This window comes from Chenopodium album, chromosome 20 (assembly GCF_948465745.1).
Source record: "Chenopodium album chromosome 20, dcCheAlbu1.1, whole genome shotgun sequence".
NCBI lineage: Eukaryota > Viridiplantae > Streptophyta > Magnoliopsida > Caryophyllales > Amaranthaceae > Chenopodium > Chenopodium album.
In genome coordinates, this window is record NC_137853.1 from 25,130,368 (window position 1) to 25,151,272 (window position 20,905).

At 35.5% G+C, this 20,905-nt stretch overlaps 1 protein-coding gene across 1 annotated transcript; it reads left to right on the top strand.

The window, feature by feature from the left end:
- The first annotated feature begins 9,628 nt into the window (after nucleotides 1-9,628).
- LOC145598113 (uncharacterized) lies at nucleotides 9,629-12,786 on the top strand. The gene is made up of 3 exons (XM_081654426.1): nucleotides 9,629-10,584; nucleotides 11,027-11,508; nucleotides 11,819-12,786. Exons 1-3 carry the CDS (start codon nucleotides 9,889-9,891, stop codon nucleotides 12,564-12,566), a joined length of 1,926 nt encoding a protein of 641 aa, XP_081510552.1. The 5' UTR covers nucleotides 9,629-9,888; the 3' UTR covers nucleotides 12,567-12,786.
- Nucleotides 12,787-20,905: the final 8,119 nt, after the last annotated feature.

A 20,905-nucleotide genomic window follows, 5' to 3' on the forward strand; every position in this document is an offset into this window, starting at 1 on the left:
GTTATATATATGAAGAGTTTTTCATGTAAATTAAACATTATTATAGGGAATTAACGCTATACCAAATTACCAATGAAGAGTTTTTGAAATTAACTACACAATTAAATTAAATATTATTATAGAGAATTAAAGCTATACCAATGAAGAGTTTTTGAAATTAACTACATAATTACTATAATTTAATGCAATGAGAGAAGGGTGATAAACATCAGATGACACATGGCGCACATGTGGCACCAAATAATAAATAAGGGTGACACATGATGACATGACGTTAGCATGTTGTCCCTATGAGTTTTAATAATAATAAAGATTGAAACCTACGCCAACTTTGAGTCAAAACAATATCAATGCTAGTCAATATAAGGCCTTTTTTAGTTCAAATTATTTTTACTTATTTCAGAAAAAATAAGTTCATATTATATCATCGTTTTATGCGCAGTTTTTTATCACTAAATATCGATTAATGTAAAAAATTATGAAAATTTGACAAGCTATTTATGAGAGAATGAGTTGAATTTTATTGATGATCTTGGCTAATATTTATAGCCTACAAAAGATACTACACAATATAAAACTCTATCATATAAACTTTCATAAATCTATCTTAGAATATCACTAAGATATATTATTATCCCAAATACAATATCATAAGATCTATATGAAAAATATATCAAAATAATATATTTCCTATGTTCCTAACACCCTCCCGCAATCGTAACGATAGTAACACGAATGTTTTTCGTTATGATTGGAAATTCGCACTTTGTTGAAGTCGATCGAGTTGCACTACTTTGTGGATGTCGCCTTCGATTTTTTTTATTTTTAAAAAAACAAACTTTTGCAACCACGACCCTTTGCTGGTGTCCATGGTCTTCTGCCACGGCCCTTTGCTGGTGTCCGTGGTCTTTTGTCCCGGCCCTTTGCTGATGTCCGTGGTCTTCTCTGCCACGGCCCTTTGCTGGTGTCCGTGATCTTCTTTGCCACGGCCCTTCGCTGGTGTCTGTAATCTTCTTCTGCCATGATCCTTCGCTGGTGTCCGTGATCTTCTTCTGCCACGGCCCTTTGCTGGTGTCCGTGGTCTTCTGCAAAACTTTTCTTTTAATAAAAAAAAATATGCCAAATAAACGTAGCTTTTCTTTATCTCCATAGAGATTTAGTGCGTGAGAAGTTCAGACACATACTCCAACAAAAAACCCATACCATCATATATTCAAAGAAGATGGATTAATCACGTATACCAACCAAAAAATTGCACATCGGAATTTTTTTATTAATTCCGCCGGTGAGTTTAATTTACAACCCACCGGCAAGGGAAAATTTTTGTGAACGGTCCCAAGATTTAACCTGCTCTTGATACCATGACAAATTATTTAAGAGAGAATGAGTTGAATTGTATTGATGATCTTGGCTAATATTTATAGCCTACAAAAGATACTACACATCAATATAAAACTCTATCATATAAACTTCCATAAATCTATCACTAAGATATATTATTATCCTAAATATAATATCATAAGATCTATATGGAAAATATATCACAATAATATATTTTCCTATATTCCTAAAAAAATTACATATTTATAAAATACACATATTACGAATCTAACAAGACCCCGCCTGATATTTTTTTTCTTATAGAATATCGTATATTTAAGGTCAAAGTTTGGTCAAATTAGTCAATTAGATCAGATCAGACCAGATCAAATAAGTTAGTTTAACGAGTTGGATATATAAAAACGAATCACAGGCCACTATACTAATCACTATGATTCAGGGAAGTAGTAGGTTATGTTATTAGCTCTAGGTGTTCATTATTTTAAAATTTAATCAAGTAGAGTATTATTTCTAGTTCGGACCATTGTCTAGTCAAGTCAAATTGGTTGTTGGTCATTATCCTTTCATTCGGGTTGGTAACAAGCTTAAGTTGTGACATGTTATAATCACTGACGGACCTAGGAAGTAACAAGGGGTAGCACATGCTACCCCTGGAAAAGAGAAAAAAAATATATAGTGTTGATCAAAGAGACCTGTTATAGGTGGTCTCTTTGATCAGCGAATAGGCCGTTGCATATTCACTGTACCCCGTAGGTCCCATAACACCAATTTCCTTTGCTTACAGTTTTATAGTAAAAGAGACCAGTTGTGTCTAACAACCGGTCTCTTAGGTAGTCTTGTTTTATTTTTTATTTTTGCTTTTCTTCCAAACTTTTGCTTATGAACTTCTACTTCTACTTTATGTGAGCATAATTAATTAGGCTTTCAACCATTTTTTTTTTCTGAAATTTTTCATTTAATTTATGAAAAATCAAGTAATAAAATTTATGATTTTAAAATTATAAGTAAATATACTCAAACTTTAATTAATTTTTAATCACCATACGTATGTAGATGATACCAATCATACAAATTTTTTTTTTTTTTTGAGTTCATATGATGAATTTCTTCCCATTTCGTTGCTCTTTTATTTCAATTCACATATTTAGTAATTAAGTAATTTATTTATAATTTAGTTTTAAATAAGTAAAGCAATTAAGAAAAGTTATTGTATATACTAGTATAAATTACCATATATAAAGTAGCTTTTAAACTTCTGAATGATGGATACAAAATACATAAAAAGGTAATTTATTGAACATATAGAATGCTTTTAATTTGATCATTGTATTATATTGATAACTAAAATATAAATTATTCCATATTTGCAAAATGAAAATTTAACTACCAAAATAAATGTTTAAAATTTAAAGGCTAATTTTTTTTTTTTAAAGGTAAGAAAAAGGAAATAATTAGGACCCCCTCCTCACGAGGGGCGATCCTAAAGCATCTGAGGTGAGAATAGGGTATGAAGCCGATGAGGTACAAAATGGAATATCCAATTTGTCGGTGACAATATGCCCAACATTTGCTATCCAATCTGCTGCTCTATTTGCTTCTCTGTAGACATGCCGGAGTTCCCAATGGGGGAATTTGTGAAGTAAGATCTTGATATCTTCTATAATGTGATCAATTTGCCATGGGGCCGACCAAATACCGTTTACTGTGTTGACAACTAGGAGGTTGTCCCCTTCAATGTGAAGATTTTGTATACCTTGTTGGAGGGCGAGAATGATTCCCTTGTGGAGGCCAAAAGCTTCAGCGAAGAAGACGTTGGTGGTTCCAAAGTTGAAAGCTTCTGCTGCAATGGGTGTACCTTCACTATCTCTGATGATGACTCATGCTGCTGCTGAGTTGTTTTTTACCGAACCGTCGAAGTTGAGTTTGAAAGAATTGAGAGGAGGTGCCTCCCATGCAACCAACTGAGTGTTTGGGTGGTTTGGGTGAGGTAGATGATAGGTTTGGGAAAAATTTAAAGGCTAATTAACGATAATATACTATACGCTTTTTTCTCTCTTGTTATTCAATGGCTCAATGCTACCCCTAGTTCTTGGATCCGCTACTGCGAATAACAATTTCTTTAATTATTTGTTAGCAAAAAAACTATAAATTAAAGTGTGTGGATATTGTGTGAAACATGTTTCAACTAAAAAAAACTGGGAAAAAAAATTATAATTTAATGTGTAATACTCCATAGTATGACCAAAAGAGGGATATATGATTAAAAATAGGATTTTCAAAAATGAAAAGTGTGTGTCACTTTAAAAAAGTTTAAATTAAAGAAAGTGTGTCACTAAGGAGTAACATATTTAGTTTTGAATTTATGAAAAAGGTTATGTGTTACACGTTAAAACTTTAATGATCCATATAGCTTTTTTTTTTTTTTTTTTTTGAAATATTGGCATTTAGTTTTTTTTTTTTTTTTTTTTGAGGAAATAATGGCATATAGTTTTATGAGGTTGAGTTAATTGAAAATAGTATAGTGCACCCATTTTAAAGAACATGAGAAGAAGAAAAAAAAAAAAAAAGAACAGATGAGTGTTTGAAAAAGAACATTCATACTAGTGTTAACAAACTAACATGTTTATGTTTAACAAAGAACATGACACCTGAAAAGAACATTAGACATATTTTAAAGAACATAAGAAATAAAAAGAACATGCTAGTGTTTGAAAAAGAACAAGCTAGTGTTTAACCTTGCTTGGTTATCTTCTGGTTGGTTCGTTACTATTCTTCTTTCTCCTCCAATTGTTCTTTTTGAACAACTTGTACTTTTTTTTTGAAGGGGGGAGATTAAAATTCATTAATAATAAGCCATACGACACTTACATAAGAGATCGTAATCGAACAATACAAAGACAACAGAACCAATTATAAGCTCAAAATAAAGGAAACTACAATTGCACGCGCAAAATGACATTCTTAAGTACCCTTAGCTCATATAACGTTGTCCTATGAGCCTCTTGCAAGGGGGTCTGGCAATATGTTGTAGTTTCTGAAGTGAACCTTCATTGGCTCAGAATCCCGTACTCCTCGACCTGAAATCAAAATTGGTGTCGTACACTTCACCATAGACAAGACAATCTTCGATTCAAACACGGATATCGGCATGGAAGCATACCCCTTTAGCCCAAACCATCAGAAGATCAAACCGAAGCCCCATAGCCAAAAAAACCTGGCTTAAATCCTGCACCAGAAGATCGGTAAACCGATCTGCAAGCCCCAAATCACCCAAACACACCACACAAACAGAAAAAATAATAAAACTAAAAAACACACAAAGGCACCTAAAAGAAAAAACAGGAAAAAAACTTAAAAACTAAGGCAACGAACGAAACCCTAACTAACCACCCCGCCGCCAAATCGAGCCCCACCACCAACGCTCCAAGGTTCACCGACCAAACCCACAAACCGCCGGATATAAAAGCACGGACCGCTGAGACCCGCCTGAGAAGCCCAAACCCCACACACCCATGAGCCGCGGCACCGACGGCACTACACGAGGGACTCAGAACGGCCTACACGAGGGACTTAGAGGGAGATAACTCACCCTCCCCGTTCTCGAAATCAACGTCGCTACAACAGCCAAGGAGGTGGAGCATAGGCGCGGCGGGGAAGCGGAGAAGAAGTACGGCGGCAAGCCGGCCTCATGGCCGGTGATGAACAGAGGCGGCGGACGAAAAGGAGCGTCGCAAGTTGTAAGGCTGAAAAGACAAAAAACCAAAACGGGAAAGGAAAAAAACAACCTAAGGGAATAGATCGGAGGCTCGCTGACGCTTTAGCGTGGGCGGTGAGCCACACGGCCGCCGGCGAGCCTCATGGCCGGAGAAAAAAGAAAACGGAGGTTATTTGGAGGGCTGGAGAGAGAAAAGAGGAGGAAACACTAATTAATATAATACGGATTAACAACTTGTACTTCATTGCTTTAATAATTTTTTTCAAAAAAAAAAACCCCAAATTCATAAAATTAAACACTTTGACTTCAAAATTATTGACGAAAAACAATTTGCATGTACAAAATTTATGCTTGTGGCTAAGGTTATTTGGTCATGGATTAATCCGTCGATTAAGGGTTACTCAGTGAATAGTTACTTAATTAGGGGGTTCCTCGATCGGTCAGAGAGTACCTGGTCAACAGTTACTCAGTCAGTCAAGGGTTACTCGGTTGGTCAGGGGTTAGTAGGTGAGTAATTACTCAATCAGTCAGCCAGTCAGGGATTACTCGGTCGGTCATGATTACTCAGTCAGTCGGTCAGGAGTTACTGATGTGTGGACCGATCACACGATATGGTCAGCCACAAATAAAATGCGTTCATTCAATTAAATTATAAATATCTGAAACTAATTTGTTGCGATTAAATAAAAGAAAAATTAAATGTCCTAAATAATTTACACCATTATTAATTACAAACCGGTATGCATTATTCCATGTATTATTCAGAGTAAGACGTTTCATTCAGAAGACCCACAATTTGTTATTCTATAACGGGTCCAAGTTTTAAGAATTTAGCTGGCAACAACAAGCATGAATATTCTTCAGTACTCCAGAGATCCATTGCACTTTGCTTCACTGTTACTCCCGTTTCAGCCCCGCGTTTACCATTACTTCATCAGACACGATAAATGAAAATGTTACACCATTAAGACAGCTAGCTAATTTTTTCACATCCAAAGCAACATGCCAAATCGTTTTTGTTTTTTAGTACCATTATACGAAGTATAAATAATCTCGACTTGAAGACAATTATATAATGTTCTAAAAATTAGGAAAAGATAGAAAGATTTATGGAAATTGTGAATAAAGTAAGAGATTTTTTTTTATTTTATTTTTCTTTTTTTTTGACAACAAAAAATTTGATAAAGGTTGATTATTGTGAGATCTAAAAGGTAAGATGATAAAGACTTTGACCTCAGATAGAATAAAGCTGGTAGAGTATATAAATCGATCATGCGTTTTTAATCAACGTGATACAAAAGACATAAATTCAAACCTCATTCACCTTCCTCTTTTAAATGAAATATTTTGCACTAGGTATATGAATCGATCCTACACTTCAATTATTAGTTTTAATCTTTTGGTTGAGTTGATCCATTAAATAAATCAAAACAACATATTAAAATGGCATCAACTAATAAAGATAGATTAAAATAACACTATTACCCGGGGGAGCTTGGCCTATGAATGACTTTGTTTCGATACATATGTCATCTTATTATCTTTAATTACCGAAAAATATTGGTTTTAATAATTCCAACTTTTAGCTAATTTCTTAAAATTATCCCAATTTTATGGTGCGTTTTCTTCTTATAATTCCAAACCGGTTAACAAAATTCAACAACGTATTATATTAAGTTATTTAACATGTGTCAAGTGTGATTTGTCCAAAAAATATAAAAAAGATCCCTTCCCCCACCGAAACACCCCAACTCTACTCCCCCCCTTCCCAACCAGAAAAACCCTCCCTCCCCACCCCGGGAAACACTCTCTCCCTTTCCCGGCCCACGAAGGGGAAGAGAGCAGGGTTGTTTTAACAGGGTAGGGAAAGGAAGGGACGGTTTTCGGGGTGGGGAAAGGGTAGTGGGGTGGGGTGCGGTGGTCAACCGACTTCAAGGGTTAGATTGAGACGACCAGCTGTTTTCCGAGGTTGGGGTGGCCAGCCGGTGAGGTCAGGGGAGAGGGTGGGGGACGGGGTCAGGAGAGGGGGTGGGGGTTAGTGGTGTTTCAAGTTTTTTTTTTCTTTTTTTTTTTTTACCATTTAACTTGCTACTCGTGGTAAATTTATTTTTATGAAAATTAAACAACGTTTTTAGCAGGTCATTAGTCGTTAGACTGCGATTGTTAAAAGAAAACAAATCCCAAAGTTATACGAAGTAATTATTTAAGAATAATCAATAGGTAAGAATATTTATAGTAAACTAGCCTTCTGGCCGTGCAATGCACGGATTATTCATATAAAATTGTATTGATAGATAAGTGAAGAAATATCAGTAAGTCATTATAGGGTACAATATGTAATCGGAAACATGATTAAAGAAATTAAAATTATGGAACTTTAATCGAAAAAGAGGCTTAAATAAAAGGTGGAAGGGCTAAAATTAAAGAGAGAATAGGAAAAGGTTGAATTAAAGGGGAGAGATGAAGATGAAGAGATGAAGTGTGTATGAAAGATTAAGTATAAGTTTAATGAAAGAATTAAAAAAAATGGTGCAATAAAAAATTAATAGTGTAAGATGACATGTGGCACTATGGTTAGAGAAGTGTAATAGAATGGATGAGGACATAAGTCTTTCTTAGTTTCTTGGTTATAGTTTTTAAATACTAAGTATAGATTACCAAAATCTATACTTATTATTATCTATACTAATATATTAAAAGGTGTTTCGTCGATTACCACATAATCCCTTTTTATTGTGCTACATCACCTTTCCAAAATCTCATGACCGTAAAGACCGACCCGAGCAAAAATCGGGCTGGACCGAAAAGACCGACCCGTGCTGACCAAGACCGAATGTGATTGGTCAGGTCTTCGGTCTTAGTTTTTCTAAAATTCGGGTTTCGGTCTGTATCGATCCGGTGCGGGTCGGTCCGGTCCTAGACCGATGCACATCCCTAACAACATCAACCTGGGGCAACGCCCGGACTACTTACTAGTATATGTCTATACTATATATCAAAAGGCGTTCCTTTTAAAGGAACAGTGCCACGTACACTCTTCAACGTATATAACACCATGTCAATATGCCACGTCACTATTCAAAGTACATGTGACACGTAATTTAAGTTTGCAACAAAAGACGTTACTTTTAAAGGAACGGTGCCACGTGGCACTCTTCAACGTATATAACACCACGTCACTATGCCACGTCACTATTCAAAGTACATATGACACGTAATTTAAGTTTGCAACTTCAAGGAATATTTAACAAAATAAATAAATTATGGCTTGACCTAGATTCGAATCCGCAACCTCCAACAAATAAGGTTATATACTTACCATCTCAACCAACTTTTATTAGTGTTTAAAATTTACATAATTAATATTAAATATTCCTTGCAAATAAATACATATGAGGTAAAAAAAACAGTAACATTCGAGGCAAGCCCGGATCACACACTAGCTTAGCTATAGAAACAGTTGAACATAATTATATCAAATTAAAAAAGTACAAGTATAAACTAGCAATTCGGAGCATCGGTCGGGACACACACTAGTTTTTATATATTAAAAAGTGTTTCTAAAAATGTCGGTGTACCACGTATATCCATTTTCGCACTAGAAGCATGCCACACCATTAATTACATTATTAATCTTTGTTTCACGTCCTAATTAACAAAAAATGCATGCAATGAGGTTTGAACACTAACCCTTCTTCTTTTTTTTTTTGCTCTTTTGAGGAAACTAACCCTTCTTAATTAAACACTACACTTATCACCATCTTAACAACAAATAAATCATGTTTAATTTATCTAAAAATAATTAAAGGCGAGTAACACACAGAGCAACGCCTGAGTCACAAAACTAGTTAAGATTATTAATAACCAATTATCTGAAAGTTATCGAGTATATTATTTGTCCAATATATAATTCTTCTTTTGGTGGGTAATGAACAATCAAGTAGACACTTATCTTGTGATATTATCAATAGTTATTTCAGCTCCTTTTAAGGTACACAAAGTCTTATATGTGGCTTGCCACACGGTGTGGTCATCCATCATGAGGGTTACTTCTTTAGTGTTGTAAGGGTTACCCGATCAGTTTTACAGGGGTTATTTCATCAGTGTTAGTCTGGCCACATGGTGTGGCCAGCCACATACAAGATGCACTGTTTGAGGTCAATTAAACTAATGGTGTTATTATTAGGTAAATGATCAAATAACAAATCATTTGACACCACCTAGTCTTAAAGCATTTTCTAATCTCTTTTGATTTCAATTTTTTTTTACAAAAAGTCAATGTATAAATGTGATTACCTTTTTAATAAAATCTATACTAGAACAACCAATAGAAATCATAGCAGTGGCAACACCTAATCCGACTAAAAACCCAACCTGAGTTTGAATAAAGTTTATTTAGATAGAAAACTTAAACAAAAAATAACCCACCAAACCCGTTTAATTAATTCACAAAGTTTAAATTGAGTCAAGCAGTCAACCAAAAAACTCTCCATGCTTAACCCAGTTATATATAACCATCTAACCCTGTCATTTTCAATAGTCGCCAAAGCCCAATTCATTCATTCCATGAATCATAAATGAGAAATTTATAAAACCCCTGAAAATTATTCACGTCATTATTCTTTTCCTACACTCAGCCGCTCTCTCTCATTTCCCCCTTCTCTCTTCAATTTCACTCAAACACGCTAGTTCATCTCAAGTTGGTTGATTCATTTCAAGTTTTCAGATCTAAATTCCTACCCCCATTAATCAAATCCAACAATCTCATTGCATCGAAATCAATAAGAAATCCGGCAAATTCAATTAGCCGGAAAAATAGTTGAGAAAATTCAATGGGAACAATGGAACCACCACTACCAAACATGGTGGGATTTCAGTCACAACCAACTGCGAATTATTCAGATTCGGTGGATTCCTCCCCAAAATCGACAACCCAACAAGGCGATTGGGATGAGCCCCTCCCACCAGTCCCCGGTGCGAAACTCCGATTAATGTGTAGTTACGGAGGTCACATTATTCCTCGACCACATGACAAGAACCTCTGCTACGTTGGCGGGGAGACTCGAATCGTTGTCGCAGAGAGAAACACTTCTCTCGCCGACCTCACAGCTCGCTTGTCACATTCTTTGTTAGACAACAGACGTTTCACCTTTAAGTACCAGCTCCCGAACGAGGAGCTAGACTCGTTGATCTCGGTTAGTACTGACGAGGATCTGGATAATATGATTGAGGAATACGATCGTATTGCTGCGAATAACTCGTTTTCTAAGTCTACTTCAGGGAGGCTGCGCCTTTTCTTGTTTATGGCTAAGCCGGAGACGGCTCAAACCATGGGTGCGTTGATGGATGATGCTCAATCTGAATCTTGGTTTGTTGATGCTCTTAATGGGGCGGATTTGTTGTCTAGAGGGTTGTCGGATTCGGCTGCCGCCGTCGGTGATCTGCTTAGGCTTGATAGTGACCCTGCATTGCAACAAATTCCACCTAATTGCTCTCATCCTGCTGCTCAACCAAAAGTCGCACCCCAAGTAAGATCATCTTCTAGTTCGATGTTGCATTATCAGATTATTTTTATTATAATGATAATTGAAATTGCTAGAAAAAATTGGGAATTCAGAATTCATAACAATTTTTGTAGCATTAATAAAAGAAATTCATGAATTTGGACAGGGGTTCATTTATATGTTATATGTTGTACAAAACTTTTGAGGTGAAATGTCTTTGTTACTGGCACGGATGATGTAGATACTTCTGTAAAATAAAATAAGGTGTATATTGTAAGTTATTTGGCATATCATTTTATTGGTGTACATTCAATAGAATCCATACATACTGTAATGTCAGACTCACCTTTGGTTGAAAACATATCATCTTTCGATCGACTACCTGGCATATCAGTTTATTGGTATATATGTGAATTGATTTTCGAAGATTATACTGATATTGATATTTTTTTTTTTCTAAACCAAGGATGTACATTCAGTTGAATCCATACATACTATAATGTCAGACTCACCAATGGTTGAAAACACATCATCTTTCGACTCGACTACCTCATCTCCATCCATGGCTCACCTGCCTCCAATTCGTGTCCGAGTAGATGAGGTTGGTGATGGAAATACTAGGATGCAGGAAGAAATGAAGGGTAGAGGAGGATTAGAAGAGCACTTCGCGTCACAACTCAGGGTTACTCCACCTCCAGCTGTTACTTCAGCACCAAGTAGTGCTGCAGTTGCTAATGTTGTAATGATGAACAATAACTATGGCAGCATCAATAGCGGTATGAATGATGATGATCAGTTGTCGGATCAGGGGATGCCCTCGGCATCAAGGAAGCCACCTCTGCCAATACCAATGCCGCAGAGAGTGAGTGGGGGTTTTAATTCGCCATCGCCTAACGATTCAAAGAATGCTGCTGGATTTAACTTGCCATCCCCTGATTCTGTTCACAGGTACTTCTTTTACTCCACATCTGTTTTATTCACTTTTTTCTTAATAGACATACAACTGCACACTTTTTCCTAGTGATTCTAAAGCCAAAAGCATACAATAAGCGAGTTGAACTTTAAAAAGCGAAGGGAGTTTATATATTAATGGTGAAAGATCTATCTTACAGAACATAAAAAAAAAACTGCAAATGAATTGTGACACAGGGATATTTTTTCCTGAGACATTAGTTAAATGTCAACTTATACTGGCTGTACTGTAGACCGAGTAAATGGAATTTGTTTCATATTTTGACATGTATATCATCCTTGGCAGTGCCAGCAGCATATCTTCAGGAATTTCTCTCACTAAAACGGTGGTCCACCATGATCAAGCTCAAGTAACCAGCTCGAATGAGAACAAACCTTCAATCACCCAAACCACCACTGATCAAAGATTAGACAACCGTTCTCCCTCACCACAAAACCTTCAAATGCAGCCGACTCAAGACCCTACCAAATACATGTATCCTCCACAGCAACATGAACAGCACCAACATCAATTCATTCAAGAAAACATGCATTATATCCCGGCTCACTCACAAATGACCCAATCATATCGGCCAGTGTATGCAACACAACAACAAATCCACCCTCAAGTTGATCATCAGCAGTATCCAATGTATTATATACCTGTTAACCAAAATCAACCTTATAATGTTGCTCAACCCCAGACAATGACACCCATGGTCCAACCTTCATCAGTGTCCCATGCTCAACCGCCTGTGTATGCTACCAGAGGAACTGCTGCACAAACAAATAACCAATTTCAGCAATATGTTGCGTACAATAATGCAGTTGTTCAGCCAAGGACTGGCACTCCGGATAATTATGGTCATTTTGATTATAGTCAATTTGATTATGGTCATAACCAGGTATATTATACAGGACAACTTCCACCAGCTGCAGCCCCCATGGCTACTTCCCAATATCAAAGCATAACACCTGCTCAAGCAGCTATGATTGCCGAAGCTTCTATGCAGTTGCCTAAAAACGAGGGCACCAAGCAACCACCAACATCATAGTCTATAATGTGTCTTGAAATTCTGCTATTTGTAGGATATAATGTGACAAACTCTATCATCTCTGTGGCCAAATGTGTTCTGCATTCTATAAACAAATAAGTTTTCAAATTTCAATTATCTTAGTTTTACCTTCTCCTGTAATATGTACTTATATGGAAAATAATTATTTTCTGAATGATCTTTAAAGCTAAAGCTACTCATGCAGATTTTTCATCTCTTATATCACTTTTGAACCATGCTATTAGAACTGTAGTGGTAAATAGCATCCAAATTCTTAAATACAATAAGCGATGATGTAAAGGTATTTATAATGATGATATTTGATTCTTTGTTAATTAAAGCTAGGACAACTACAAAGAGATTTAAATCTAACAAATACCTAAAAATTAAATACTTCGTATAATAAAATCTTTTACAAGGAGTTGCAATCTTTGTTGCATATTGAACATTCTAGGGAATCTATAAATTTGTTGTCCTAAGAAAATTCTCGTATGATTAATCTGATTTTAATTGAAGGACTAACCTTTTAAAAATGTATAAACATATACCCAATAAATAATTTTGGGAAATTCTCAATGGCAGCTATATACTTTTGCTCATTCTCAATGGTAACAAAATATTTTGCAAATTCTCCCAAATAGCGTTACTTTTTATAAGTTTTTCTGACATGACAATAGTTGTATAATTTGCAAGTAATTAGCTTAAAAAAAAACAAGAATTAGCCTAATATATAAAAGAAAAAAAGATATTTTAAAAAAATGGGACTAAAACCCTCTGCCAAGTAGCCACCTCCACGGCGTGGCTAGCGCACCGCCGGAAACCTAAATACCCCACGTAGCTATCCCTAAAACACCTTGTTCTCCCAAAAACCCACCCGAAACCACTTCGTTCTCCGCGAAACCCACCCATAGCCACCTCACCATTCTCTCTGAAACACATCCATAACCTCCTTAATCTCCTCGAAACCCTCTCAAAGTCCATCTCGAAACCCACCCCGATTCCCGAAATTACATGATTCAGCTCAAAACCCTGATTTTCATTGTTTTGAGGGGTGGAAATGGAAAGGAAAGGGAAGGGGAAGGCATAATTTTTTTTTTTTTTAATTAAGCATTTTTTTTTTTGTTATTTATTAGTTTAATTCTGGTTTAATTAAGTTAATTAGTTGATAATTGTAAAAATATTGTGATGCTTGAGAAACTTTTAAAAAATAATGCTATTTGCTGGGAGAATTTGTCCAATATTTTGTTACCATTGAGAATGAGCAAAAGTATATGGCTACCATTGAGAATTTCCCAATAATTTTTACTCTTTCAGTTTCTAAAAGATCCTCCTATTTTTATTGTACACGTTTGTGAAAGCATTACTTTGATCACATATATATTTGGATTTTTCCATTGATAGCCATATACATTAGTGCATTATTTCGTAACATTATAGTTATAAACTTTCTCTAATATGATGATATGTTAATAATTTCACATTATCAACCTGAAATTGATTCACACCATGGTTAAATTAAAATACCCTCACCACCTTCACAACCCTCATCCCCAACCCCTCCCTTCCCCCAACCACCCACCGCCCCCACCTCCGAAAGCCTAGAAACCCTTATCCATCTCAGCAAAAACCTCTATCACCCCTTAACCGGTTACCTCTAAAACCCTAAATGACCCCAACCTAGAAATCCCAAAAACCCTTTCCCTTTTCCCTCTCGCCTTCTCGCATCTCTTTCGGTAGTGGATACGAGAGGGGTGGTTGATGGTTTTGCGGGGAGGTGTTTCAAGGGTGAGGGAGATGCTATTAGATTGTTCGGGAGAAGAGGAAAGGCAACATGCTATTTCAAAGGTGGGAGAAGTGCAACTCGGTAGTTCGAGGGGAAGTGGAAGGGTTGTAGGGGATTTTAGGGGTAGGGGAGAGGTGGGAGGGGGAAAGGCGGTTGGGTGTTTAAGGGGTAGGGGAGGCCGGAGGGTGATAAGGTGGTGGCTAGGTGTTATGCAATGGCGTGGGTTGTGGTGGAGGTGGTGGTGGAGAAGGTGAGGGTATGGTGGTGTTGTAGTGAGGGGGTTAATATTTAATAACCATGGTTAATGATTAAAGGTTAATTATGTCAGAAATATTAAAATAAAGCTAGATCAGAGAAAAATAATGACTTCAATGGTATTTAAGAGATTTCTGAAAATTTTTGCTACCAATGATAATACGCAATTGTATATGGCCACAAATTAGAAAAACCATATATATATATATTCTGTTGCATATTAGTAAAGTAAAATAAAATAAATACAACAATTGAATATTAATACTTTATTCATTGATAATAATCAAATAAGATCCAACATGACTATATAGTGTTTAATGTATTAATAGTAACTTAAATGATTCTTTAATCTTATGAATAGTGCTAAGATTCCAAATGGGGAAGAACTATTAGGAACAGAAAATGTAATATAATAAACTAAAAAAAAAAAAATACTAAACTAGAGCAAATTCCACTATAGGGGTACTTTCTAGTTACTAGTTACTATTATAAACTCGCAAACAATGTAGTTTATATACCTTTCTGAATAGTGTGTATGTACTCAATTTTGCTACTTATGTGCTTTTTGGTCTTTCTGGACATTATCTTTGCATTTGGCCTTGCGATGTCCCATTTAATGTGAATAGGAGAGGCAAGTTTTAAAGAAGAATAGTATATACACGTAGCAATTGCATCATTGATAATTCGGTTCAAGTATGAATTTATAATTCAATTTGGTTTGGATTATTGGATTTTGGGTTTTATCTGAAATACTTTTATCCCTAGCTCCATCACTATTGATAGCATGACACAATTATGTCATTCTGCCAAGATTATTTATTTTGGTATTATTTATTTGGGTTGTACTGTTGTGTTAAAACATATTTACATTAAATTTTGGGATTCTTGCATTTAAATGTTGGTTTCATTTAATTAAGCATTAGGTTCCTAGCTGGGTGAAGATAGCAAAGTTTGTGGAACATGAATGGGGTGGTGCCCCTAGAGGTTGTGGAATTTGGTATTCATGGGATTCCAGGTGGAGCAGACTACATACTGGCTTAATCAGCTTTACATGCGAAGATGAAGGTTTTATAATACCATTGGATATCGAGTGGTACTATATACACATTTACTTAGTATAATTGAATGCATATATAGTATCACTGGATATCTAATGATATTATTTGATCATCCAATGATACTATTCTAAATTAAAAATATGCATTTGCTCATGTATACGTGAAATTACTTAGAGCAAAGCCATTGGTTGCCCAAGCCAATGGTGGTCATTAAATATTTAATACATATCTTTCTCTTCCACTTTATTAATGTCCAATTCTCATACCCAATTATGCCCATACACTCTCTTTGGTTGCCATGTTCATAAATATGTTCTTTTTTTTTATTATGCAAATAAAACACTAAAAAAGTATATTAAAAATAACACTATAGGCCAATTATTACATGACAAGTGGAACACTCTCATCTTTTACCCAATATTTTCTAGAGTTCCATGACTTGGTCATTCCATGACTTGGTCATGACATTTCTCTCTCCAAAAATGCTATTTTTTGTTTTTTATAATATTATTTCATCTTCTCTCTCCTCGTGCCCATTACAAAAGGGCAATTGATGGCTATGCTCTTATACACCCTCCGTTACGTATTACTCGCAACAAAAGAGCTATGCACGGACTCCAAGCTAGGTAAAAGATATTCAGTATAATTATTGAAAAATATGGGCATGTACTTAAGTATTAATCCAAACTAAAAAAATTAAAAAAAAAAAAAAAAACCAAAATTAAACACCACCCTAGCACCACGAAACAACACCACCACCCAACACCATATCACCACCCAACACCACTACCTATCAGCATGAACCACCCAACACCACCACCCAACACCGTACCACCACCCAGCACCATAATCAAACCCACAATTAAACCACCTAGTAATTGAACCACCCACAATCGAACAACCCAGCAATCGAACCACCCACAATCAAACCACCTAGCACTCAAACCACCCATAATCGAACCACCCACAATCCAACCACATTTGAACCCACAATCAAACCATCCAGCAGCATCATACAACCACCGGACCTAGCACCGTACCACCAAACAGTGGTGGATACAGCTAACACCAAGGGTATGCCTTTGCATACACAACCTGTTCATTAAAATAAAATTTCTAGCAGCTTTATTGCAAACAATTAAGTGTAGCTAGCTGGTTGTCCAAGTGTCTCTTAAGCATACTTGAATTGTCACTTTAGTCTATAGTTTGAATCCATTGTAAACATTTTTCCCCAACATTATCTTATGCAAACAGATTAAGATTATTTTTAATTAAGAACATAATTGTGCACACCCGGTTTATGAATCTTGGATACGCCATTGCAACCAAAACCAAACCCACAAACCAACAATCAAATCCACAAACCAACAATCAAACCCATGAACACCTAAACCAAACCCACGAACCCAAAACTTGAATTCGAACCCAGAACCCACGAAAATATCGGATCTGGAAAACCCATAACTAAAGGGTGGTTTTCGTGCTTGTTCTCTTCAGCTTAATTTCAGTTTAGTTCAGCTCCAATCAGTTCAGTTTAATTTAGTTCATCCCCAATCAGTTCAGTTCAGCCCCAATCAGTTCAGTTCAATTCAGTAAATCAGATTATGTCGTTCTTCAATAATTTATGAGAATGGGGCTGGAGGAGAGAGAAAAATTTTGAATGAGAAAAAAGATGAAGAAATTTGAGGATGAAGGAATAGAGATAAAGATTATGGAGAAAATGAAAAAAATCAATGCGGATTAATTTGATTAGTTGAGTTTAATTAGATTAGATTAGTTTTACTTAATTATGTTTTAAAGTATGTAATGGCCTGTTTGGTAACCAGAATTTCATTTGAAATTCTGGATTTGGCCTAATTATATTGTTTGGATATGATTAAAATTTGGGAATTAAAATTAGCCCAAATCCAAGATTATGAAGACATGAGTATATTTTATTATATTGAAATTCCAATCTTAAACCTGTCATTTCAAATTCTAATATTCATTACAAAAATCCCAACTCTATCTCTCTCTCTCTCTCCTATGTCTTCCCCAATTTTCTCTCTCTCCTAGGGTTCTTCACCATTGAAGCGTACACAAGTTCTCTCGCCCCTCCTCCATTGAAGCGATCTTTGAATTTCTTGCTCGACCATTAGAGTGTACTCTCATTATCCTTCTCGATCAACCATGAAGTGTATGCTCACCATTGAAACAGCTCACCATTGAAGTGTAATCTCGATTCTCCATTGAAGCAGCGAATTGGTGTAAGTTATGGTGTTATTGGTGGGCAAAGCTGGCGCTGCGGTGTTAGGTATTGTGATAATGTTGCAGGAGTTGTGGATGGTGATGTTGCGGGAGAGGTGGTGCGGCTAGTTGTTGTTGCGAGAGTTATTGTTGTTGTTGTAGGCTGGCGTTGCGCGGTTTGGCAGAAGGAAGGTGCGCAAGATGGTGGTGTAGTGCGGCTCGGTGGTTATTGCAGTTGGTGGCTGGTGGGGTGGGTTTCCTAAATTCAGAGGAATTTGGATTTAATAGAGGATTTTAAAAATATTTAGGGGTATTTTTGAACTTCTTTAGTAGTAATTTACTGAAATTTGGGTTTAATTTTACTTTTTATTGAAGAAAAAAAATTGATAATCTGAGATGATAATTCGGGAATTTAAGATTGAGGAGGAGAGAGAAAGGAAATTTGTGTGAGTTAAAAGTGTAATTTCATTTGCTTAATTCAACATTTCACTCATCTCCAAACATAGGATAGTATTTGAAATTTTAGAATTGAAATTTTGACCTAAACACCCACTAATGAAGTTGAATATCAAATTTTAAATTATGAAATTCAATATAATTCTGACATTTGAAATGAATATCATGTTTCCAAACACAACCTAATTGAGGTTATAAAGTTTTATGTAAGGGTGTTTTTGTAATTTTATTTAAAAAATTTTACTATAAAAGTAAAGAAATAAATTTGTTGCGAGTAATATGTACCATCCGTTTTTACATTTTTGAACAGAGTTCTTGCCAAAATAGTTTGCAATCTAAGCCGTTCACGACATCCCTGGCTTCTCGCTGCGAGCGGCTCCTCGGTGCGTTCTCAGGATCGACATTGGTCCTAAAGGGAGAATTTTGCACTAAATTAAAGTTCGAGCATGAACATGAGGATAATGCGAGTAATATTTAACATTCGTTTTATATTCATTATTATGTACCAGCAAATGATGTACTCCGTATTACTATATTACACAATGCCTCTTTTTATTTTTTTATTTTTTTTGGGAAATTCTCTCTGGTAACCACCAACTTTCATTTTTTCTCAGTGGTAAAGCCTGAAACATTTGATTATCAATGGTAATCACGAATTAATATTACTAAGCTAATGGTAACATTAATGATATTTTAATATTATTAAAAGATTAACTAGGGTTAATATTGGGTTTAGTAGCAATAAATTTACATTAATACTCTTCAAATTATTTAAAAAACAACAAAAAAACAAAAAAAAATCCAAACCCCTCCCTAGTTACCAGGCAACCAGCAACCCCCCTCCCCGACGCTCAGCTCGCCTGGCTAACGGTGACTCAACCCCATCCCCCGCCGGAGACCCACCATCGACACCCCAATCCTAGAACGAGCACCTTCTCCCTTGTTCCCGACCCACACTCTCTCTCCTCTCATCACCACCAAAACTGCTTAACAAGTAGTTTAACAATGGCAGTGGTGGTTTGGAAGGGAGTTGCAGCGGGGAGGATGAAAGAGAAAGGAAGAAGAAAGAAGTGGTTATATTTAAGGGTATTAATGTCTTTTTGTAGGTCGATTACTCATGGTAAAGGAATTAACAAATTGTTTAATTTAAGTTACCATTAGTTTAGTAATATCAATTCATGATTACCATTGATAATCAAAAGTTTTAGGGTTTACCATTGAGAAAAAAATAAAAGTTCGTGATTACCAATGAGAATTTTCCTTTTTTTTTTTATTGTAAATTTTTATTTTTTAAAGGAAAATTTTTTAAAAAAAAAATCCCTTTAAACAACAAACCTTTAATAAAAGGATCTTTGTTAAAAAAAAAAAACCACCACGGCCACTTTTTTTGTTTAATAAAACCCGAGCCCTCTTTTCCGACATTGACTATAACTTTCCGGCGTTAACCCATTTTTTTTCCACTTGCAGCCTACAGTTGGGTAATTTTCTCTCGTTTTGTGTTTGGCTCCCTTATTTACCCTCTATAAATATTCTAGGGCAAGCCTCCCCAAATCACTCCAACGAAAATTAGGACAAATCTTAACCCAAATCAGATCAATTGAAAGGTAAATTAGGGTTCTTCATCAATTTCTTCAACATTCACTCTACCATTAAACCTGACAAACACACCAACCAAAAAAAAAAATCGAACATATTCAACGGCATAAGGCAACAATTCAACAACTCTACTCAACAAATTCAAGAATTTATCAAAGTTTTTGGGTGTTATTTAAGCATCACACTTCAAAATCAACAACATGAAACAATAAGGTAAATTAGGTTTTTTTTTTTTTTTTTTTTTTTTTTTTTTTTTTTTTTGTCGAATTAATTTGTTAAATCCTTACTAATTTTACGCATTATTTCATGCAATTCACTACGAAATTGAAGAACTTACCTAGGTTTGTACTTGACTTTGTGATTAGGAAACCTTGATTTGCGTCCAAACAACCCTTTTCTTCCTCTTTTAGTCGTTGACAACAATAAATACGTGAGTTTTGCTTTCCTCTTAGAAAACCCCCAATTTTTAATACTAATTCCAGTAATAAATTGATTATTATAAACTTACCTTACTTTATGGTCGAGGAATTAATTAAGAGCAGCAGAGGAGAGAGAGAGAAAAACCCAAATTAATTTGATGAAGAACATTGATGGAAGAATGAGAGAGAGAATATTTTAATTTTTTGGTGAAAATGAGAAGGAGAATATTACTGGGGGAAATAGTTTGGAGAGGGGAAAAGTAAGAAAGAGTGCAAATATAAAAATAATTGGGTGTAAGTAGGAAAAGTAATGAGTCAGCGCTTGAAAGTTGAAGTCAATGTCGGAAAAGAGGGTCCAGGTTTTATTAAAAATAAAAGTAATCATGGTAAAGTTTTTAAAAAGTTTTTTCTTACAAAATGAGACATTTAAAAGATTATTTTTAACAAATTTTCCTTTATTAAATGCCTCATTTTTCATCACGTTTAGCGCGAGGCACTAGTAGTCTAGTATTCCGTAGGATTCTCGGCCAAACACTCCAATTCCTC

What these genes read in the sequence shown, in the direction of transcription:
- LOC145598113 (XM_081654426.1), top strand. Translation starts at nt 9,889, where the DNA reads ATGGGAACAATGGAACCACCACTACCAAACATGGTGGGATTTCAGTCA. An exon ending in AACCAAAAGTCGCACCCCAA is followed by an intron (nt 10,585 to 11,026) that starts GTAAGATCATCT and finishes TTCTAAACCAAG; the next exon opens with GATGTACATTCAGTTGAATC. An exon ending in TCCCCTGATTCTGTTCACAG is followed by an intron (nt 11,509 to 11,818) that starts GTACTTCTTTTA and finishes CATCCTTGGCAG; the next exon opens with TGCCAGCAGCATATCTTCAG.